General features: G+C 47.1%; 1 protein-coding gene across 5 annotated transcripts in view; it reads right to left on the minus strand.

Moving 5' to 3' along the window:
• ACACB (acetyl-CoA carboxylase beta) overlaps positions 1-7,500 on the minus strand; it is a 114,772-nt gene that overhangs the window by 74,428 nt on the left and 32,844 nt on the right. For all 5 annotated transcript variants that reach the window (XM_040443626.1, XM_040443627.1, XM_040443628.1 and 2 more), the window contains 5 exons: positions 4,532-4,641; positions 4,237-4,318; positions 2,880-2,978; positions 1,710-1,819; positions 1,503-1,613 (listed from right to left, as the gene is read on the minus strand). In XM_040443626.1, the coding sequence (XP_040299560.1) occupies positions 1,503-1,613; positions 1,710-1,819; positions 2,880-2,978; positions 4,237-4,318; positions 4,532-4,641 (512 nt within the window). The remainder of the gene's footprint in view (positions 1-1,502; positions 1,614-1,709; positions 1,820-2,879; positions 2,979-4,236; positions 4,319-4,531; positions 4,642-7,500) is intronic.

Here is a 7,500-nt window from a genome sequence, read left to right on the forward strand (position 1 = left end):
GGACAGAGAGCGGAGGACAGATGATCCGAAGCAGGCCCTACATCGACAGCGGTGAGCCCAAGTGGGGCTCGAACTCACAAACCCTGAGATCATGACCTGAGCTGAAGTCGGACACCCAACCGACTGAGCCACCCAGGCGCCCCACGTCTATTTTAAAGAAAGGGGGGAAAAAGCTTTAGAACCTATATGACTCGTAAATGTAATAGAGGATCCAGGACTGGATCCTGAAACAGAAAGAAGAGATTAGTGGGGAATATTGGTGAGCTCTGAATCAAGTCTGGAGTTCACCTAATAGAAACGTATCACTGTTGATCTCTTAGTTATAGCAAATGTGGCACAGCTGACGGAAGATAAAGGCAGGAAACCAGGGGAAGGGTAGATGGGAATTCTACCACCTTCACAACTTTCCTGTAAATAGAACTTCTTCCCCCCAAAATACCCCAAAAACCTGTTCAGCCCAATGGAATCACGTGAGAGCAAAACCACTACGTTATAGAACATTCACACACTGCCCATAGGTGTTTATCTGGTAAACCTTTTTAGAAGGCAATTTATTGACCCATTTTGGTAAACGCACGCGCCCTCTAAGTCCTTCTTGGCACGTCATCAAAATAACCGTCAAGACTGGAACAACATGGGAAAAATGTCCATGATCTACAACGTGGAATTTTTTTTTAACGTAGAACAAAACACCGGGCAGAATGAATGCAACTCTTTCAAACACGCACGGGAACAAGTTCTGGAAGAAACCCTAGAAATACTAAAATAGTCGTGTTAAGAATGGAAAGGTTGAGGGGCCTGGGTGGCTCATTCGGTTCGGTGTCCAACTCTTGATCTCGGTTCAGGTCATGATCTCACAGTTTGTGGGACTGAGCCCCACGTCGGGCTCTGCGCTGACAGTGTGGAGCCTGCTTCGGATCCTCTCTCTCCCACTCTCTCCGCCCCTCCCTCCCTCACACACACAGTAAATAAACATTTTGTAAAAAGAAATCTTCGAAAAAAGTCTTTAAAAAGAATGGGAAGATCATCAGCCTACCTTTTTTAAAACAATGCCAACGGGCAGCTGCAATAGGGCATAATGTTGGCAAAGTGAAAACCCAGCTACAAATAAGCAGATACACAGTTCATTCCTACAACCAAAGTCAATCACCTAGAAACATTGAAAACACCAAGACTACCGAAACATACACAATGTCCCATCTTTCGAGAGACAACTATAGTCACAAGCCGATAGATACTCTGGCCCTGCTTCTCTGAAATCATTTAAAGTCACGAGGATTCACAGAATCGAACATCTAAGTTAATGGTGTGGGGATCAACACGAGCCACGGACTTCCGTGACGTCATAAAAACGTACACATTTGCTTCGGAAGACAGCAGGGCAATATTCCAGCTCCCGCACATGTCCTCTTGATTTCTGACACGGTAACGCAAATGAAAAGGATCTGGCGGCCAACAATGAAATGCACACAATTCCCAAACACTCAGCAAGAACAGCTCACTTGTCTGAAAAGCATTGGGAAGTCCTCAGCACTCTCTGCTTTCCGGATTCCTTTCCCTCCACCGCCTTCAGAAGCTTTGATCATCAAGGGAAAACCAATTTTCTCTGCCACCTGGGGGCGAAGGACAAACAGACCTCTTTAGAAGGTAGACTGTTTCCAGGATGATGAGAAGCCTCCAGCACCTTGACCTCCCAGCCCCATGTTTACCTCTAGGCCCTCATCCACATCTTTCACACAACCCTGGTCGTAAATGTCTTCTGGGACACTGATTCTTTTCCCCTCCTGCAGATTATCTTCTGCCCACTCTATCATCAGACCTGGAGAGTCACAAAAAAAAAAAAAAAAAAGAAAAAAGAAAAGAAAAAGAAAAAAAAAGCTGAATCCTCCTGAGGATGGTGGAGATACATAATGCAGAAACCACAGGGCCTTTCCTCACCAAAGCCTCTCAAGACCTGGCCTCCGGACCAACAACATACAGACACAGTCCTTCAGCTTCGCACAGTGGCTTTTAATTTTCCTAAGGACTGACTTGACCTCGAAAGGGAAATCAAACTTAAGAAATTCATTCAAACTGCGTCTACCAAGAACAATCATATTAACCTGAACTGAAAAAAAATTCCAATTCTACCCACGGATGACATTTATATGTGAATCGCTGTTTTCTAAGACCCTTTCCATCCCAAATTCGCTGTCTTTGAGGAAAAAAATCAGATTGAATAGGAAACTCCTGAGATTTTTTTTCCTGTTCATTTTTAATTTATCCTAGATTTTTTTTTCCTGTTCATTTTTAATTTATCCTAGAAATTCTATCCTAGGATTCCTTAGGAATTCATCCTAAGGAAATGTTTAAAAACTACATCGAGATTTAGCTATAAAACTATCAAGATTCCATTACTTTTAGCTCTTAAAACAAAAAATTGGAACAAAATAAGCTGGAAACAACCTAAATATATAACTGTAGAGAACTGTTAATTATGGTAAGTACCTCTCTACGATAAAATCCAATGCAGATATTTTAAATGTTGTAAAGTGTACTTATTGACAAAGAAGGATTAGTGAGAAAAAAAATAAGTCACAGAGTAGTCAATACAAGATCTCTGGCTTTTTAAAGGATATGCCTAGGAAAAAAAGGCCGGAAAGGTAGGCTCTTTGGCTGTAACAGATGTTTGACATCGGGGCATAGGATTATGGATGATTTCTATTTCTTTTTTGTAATTCTAGATTTTCTAAGCTGTCTGCAATGAAACTGTACCATTGGTTTCATCATTTTAAATTTTTTAAATGATAAGGATAAAAAGAAAAAAGCATATTCCTATCACCCCTTCTGGGCAGATAGGGTGGCAGAGCTCCCCGCAGAGTGAGGCTCAGGTCACTTACCACTTCCACTCCAAGGCAGTGTTGGGACCTGCAACGTCTGGGCCACAATGGTGGAGGCGATCTTATCTCCCAAGGCCCACATGGCCTCACTGGGAGGGCCTGAGGGATCAGGAACAAAGGGAGAGGCAGAATCAAGTTAGTCAATGGCCCCTTGCAGCCCCGTGCCAACCAAATGCACGAAGACAAGTACTCAGGTCCTAGCTCTCAAAGAATGTAACGACAAGTTGGGGAAGGAAAAAAATCTATCGGTCTGCTACTTCATCAGATGGGGATGAAGTATGCCATTTTTAGTACATGTGGAATGTAAACCTGATCTGAATTACAACCTGAGGTATGTGGCATGCGCAAAATTCACTTGTCAGGAAGAAGCCAAAGAGTTAGACCAAAGGGCCAAGCTAGCACCTCAGAAAACTAGACCCTAGGTTAGCAAACTTCTCCTATAATGATCCAGATGGAAAATATTCGGAGCTTTGCGGGTCTGCCTGTCTCTGTCATGAATATTCAACTTTGCCAATGTTGGGCAAAAGCAGCCATAGGCAATAAATAAATGAATGAGAGGGCCGTGTTTCAATAAATCTTTATTTACAAAAGCAGGCAGTGATCTGGACTTGGCCTATGGGCTATAGTTTGTTGGGCTGGCTCATCAACCTCCAGAGGAGCTAAGGGATAATGAGGGTCCCACGTGACGGCCAACCAAAGACAATAGATAGCGAAAACATAAACAGGCCTGGGTCACTAAGCAGACCCGTGGAATATCAGGTGCTGATCTGCCCTGAGTTGCTTCATACAGTGTGTGTTGCAGGCCCAGAGATAAGCAGCAGCACGGGGATTTAGTGTGGATGGTCAATGATTCCCTCAAATCACGCAAAGATGGCCAACAGCATAACTGTACACACAGAGTTTACAAATACATATCCTATAACAAACAGATGCCATAGAGAGTATCGTTTTACCTAAAAAACTATAGCGATGAGGGACTCTGGTCCTAAGATGCCAGGACATTACAAAGCCCTGAGAACAGCCCAAGAAAGGTGTGGGCTTATCAGAAATGTGACCTCCGAACCCAGTCAGAAAGCTGAACATGGCTGGGATCTCGGTACCAGCAGGAGCATGAGCAGAGGGTTCCGCTCGCTCCAGCATCATTCCGCTGTGGTACCCGTGGTAATGCCTCCTATGTCCCTGGGCTGCCCAACCTCCCCTCCACCGGCCGGCCCTGCTTCCTCGTGACAATGAAAGGGTGAGGTGGGAATGTAAAGTGACCCCCACCTTGCAGGGCTACCCTGGAAAGAGAACCTGACCCAGCAGACCATCCCGTGAATGCCCCGATTCCCGCGTATCTGACGGAGACGTACTCTACCTAAGAAAGCAATCTCATGCTTGCACAGGAGCTCCGGGAGTTTGGGGTTTTCGGAAGCATGGCCCCAGCCAGCCCACACCGCCTGTAAACACAGAGAGGTGTGAATGCAGATCTTCGAGAATCCCCCTCCTGTCACGCACGGAAAGCTCTTCCCGGAGTCACATCAGCCCCGGATTTCAGGGTTCCGGAACAATCTGGCTCCTCCCTCCCTTCTGAACCTGCAGGAGTGAGTTTTTGCTCCGAAGTTCAGAGCGTCATCCCCCTGTAGACAGACTGGGCACCCCATCTGACTTACCTGCACGGGGATCCTCTTGGCAATGTCCACAACCAGCTCCACGTTGGCATAGTTGTTGTTATTGGGCCCTCCTGGGACAGGGACGTACTGATCTGCCATCTTGATATACTCTGCAATTAAATGAGAAAAGGAAGGGGGCGCCTGGGTGGCTCAGTCGGTGGAACGTCCGACTTCAGCTCAGGTCATGATCTCACAGCTTGTGAGTTCGAGCCCCGCGTCGGGCTCTGTGCTGACAGCTCAGAGCCTGGAGCCTGCTTCTGATTCTGTGTCTCCCTCTCTCTCTGCCCCTCCCCTGCTCACACTCTGTCTCTCTCTCCCTCAAAAATAAATAAACATTAAAAAAATTTTTTAAAAAAATGAGAAAAGGAAAGAAAAACTGAGACGCTGAAGGTCACTGCAGGACTACGGACGGCCACCGAGAGGGTGACCAAGACTCTGTGGCAGCAAGGGACAAATGCGTGTGGGCACTTGAAGAAAACCGGACATGACTTTCACTATGTGAAAATATATGTGCATCAGGACAAGGTCTGGAAGGCAATAAAGAAAGAAGGACACAAGCTTCTTGGGGACGGTTGGGATAAGAGGTGGCATGTTCTATCAATTCCCTTTTTCAATGTTTATTTATTGTGTGTGTGTGTGTGTGTGTGTGTGTGAGAGAGAGAGAGAGAGAGAGAGAGAGAGAGAGAGAGAGAGAGAGAGAGTCAGTCCCAAGTAGGCTCGACGTCATCAGCACAGAGCCCGACTCAGGGCCCCATCTCACGAACCGTGACATCATGACCTGAGCAGAGATCAAGAGTCTGATGCTCAACGAACTGAGCCACCCAGGAGCCCCTATTAATGCCTATTTAAAGTTTACCTTAATACTGTTTTGCCATTAAGCAATACAATGTGTTTTTTTTACATTTTTGTTTGTTTATTTTTTGAGAGAGAGATAGAGTGAGCAGAAGCAGGGGAGGGGAGGGGAGAGAGGGAGGGAGGGAGGGAGGATCCCAAGCAGGCTCTGTTAGCACAGAGCCCAGCGTGGGGTGGGGCTTGAACTCGAGAACCGTGAGATCATAACCTGAGCCGAAACCAAGAGTTGGAATCTTAACTGACTGAGCCACCCAGACGCCCCAACAATACGATGTTTTTTTAACCACGGTAAAAAACAAAAAACATAAAATGGGTCATCGAATTCATTTTGCCAGCGTCCAGTTCCAGAGGATTTAGCACATTCACATTGTTATGAAACAGATCTCCAGAACTTTTTCTATCTTGCAAATCTGAAACCCTGCCCGTGAAATAACTACTCCCCTTGTTCCCTCCCGCAGCCCCTGGCCACCACCATCTACCCTCGGTCTCTACGAATCTGACAACTCTAGGGACCTCATATATGTGGGATCCTATCTGTCTTTCTGTGACTGGTTCCTTGCACTTAGCATCATGTCTTCCGGTTCACCGACGCTGTACCACGTGACTGGATTTCCTTCCTTTTTAAGGCTGAATACAATGCGATGTTTTGATTTCAAAATAGTCATGCCCTTTATGCCAGAAACTCCACTTCTAGGAATATGTCCTAAAAAACCCTACTCATGAACGAAGCCAAAGGATGATGTAAGAGGATGTTCACCAGGCAGTGTTTTGGACTGTGAAAAGCCAGACTCAAGCCAAAGGCCAGGGTTGGTACCCCTGTCCCATGGGATTCTTGTGGATCCTGAGAAGCAACAGTGTGGAACTTCATGTGCAGGCTCGCAAAGAAACCCAAGAGTGGTGGATTCCTTCCAGCCTGCCTGCCTCCCATGTTTATGGAGCACACGAGCATTGGCCACGGGGGAGGGCCCACAGATTACAAAGTAAGGAGTCAGACAAGCTCCCTCCCATCCCTGGGTTTTACTCCACTATCTGAGAAGATAAACAAGAAAACAAACACAATAGCACCAGAACAGGGTCAACGCCAGGGCTCTCTGTAAAAGTCACACGGGAGAACACGACTCAAAGGCTAGGGCAGGGAGGGGTGGAGGCCTGTTGTGCCAGAAGCTTCGGGGGTGGGGAAGCGGGGGGGGGGGGGGAGCGTCATCAGCAAAAGATCCAGCATGTTACAAGAGTTCTTGCACAGGAAAGAGCTCAGCCAGCCCAGCAACCGATGACGCCACTGTGGCTGGGACCCAGGGATGGAACGTGAGAGGCACTAGATGGGGCCAGGAGGCCAGCAGAGTCACGTTGTGAGGCACCTTAACTGGCCTGAGTGAGGACGTGGAATTTTAGTCTGAGTGTGATGGGAGCCCCCACAGAATAAGGCTGTGGATTCAGACAGCCTGGGGTTCCAATCCTGCCATGCCACATATTGGCTCTACGACCCTAGACGAACGACTTATGTCCCTGTGCCTCGCTGCCTTGTCTATAAAATAGGGCTGACAATCAAATCTGTCCTCTGAGTTAAAAGGAGGCTGCATCCTGAGGCACCTGGGTGGCTCAGTCGGTAAAGCGTCCGACTCTTGATCTCGGCTCAGGTCATGGTCTCATGGTTCATGAGTTCGACTCCCACATCAGGCTCCGTGCTGACAACGTGGAGCCTGCTTGAGATTCTCTCTCCCTCTTTCTCTGCTCCTCCCCTATTCATTCTCTCATCTCTCTCAAAATAAATAAATACACATTAAAAAAGAGAGAGAGAGAGAGAGAAGAAGGCTGCATCAGTGCGGGGTCAGGGCCCAGGGCCTCTGCTCCAGGTTCGGGGGGAGGGCAGGGGACAGCCCCGCAGCCTCAGAAGCTTCGAGGAGGAGCTGACAGGCCCTGAGGCTGGGTTTCTAAGAGGTCACTCTGGCTACTGTGTGGAAAAAAGTCTGTAGAGGGATGTGATGGTTCAGGGAAAAAAGCAAACTTGTCCGACAGTTATTTACAGAATGAGCTATGCTAACAGACATAGAGAAACAGTGAACAGAAAACTGAATGGTTGAAACACAATACATACATCTGCAAGAAAGAACCCCCCC

The sequence above is a fragment of the Herpailurus yagouaroundi genome, unplaced genomic scaffold, assembly GCF_014898765.1.
Source record: "Herpailurus yagouaroundi ecotype Mexico unplaced genomic scaffold, PumYag 191, whole genome shotgun sequence".
NCBI classification, from domain to species: Eukaryota; Metazoa; Chordata; class Mammalia; order Carnivora; family Felidae; genus Herpailurus; species Herpailurus yagouaroundi.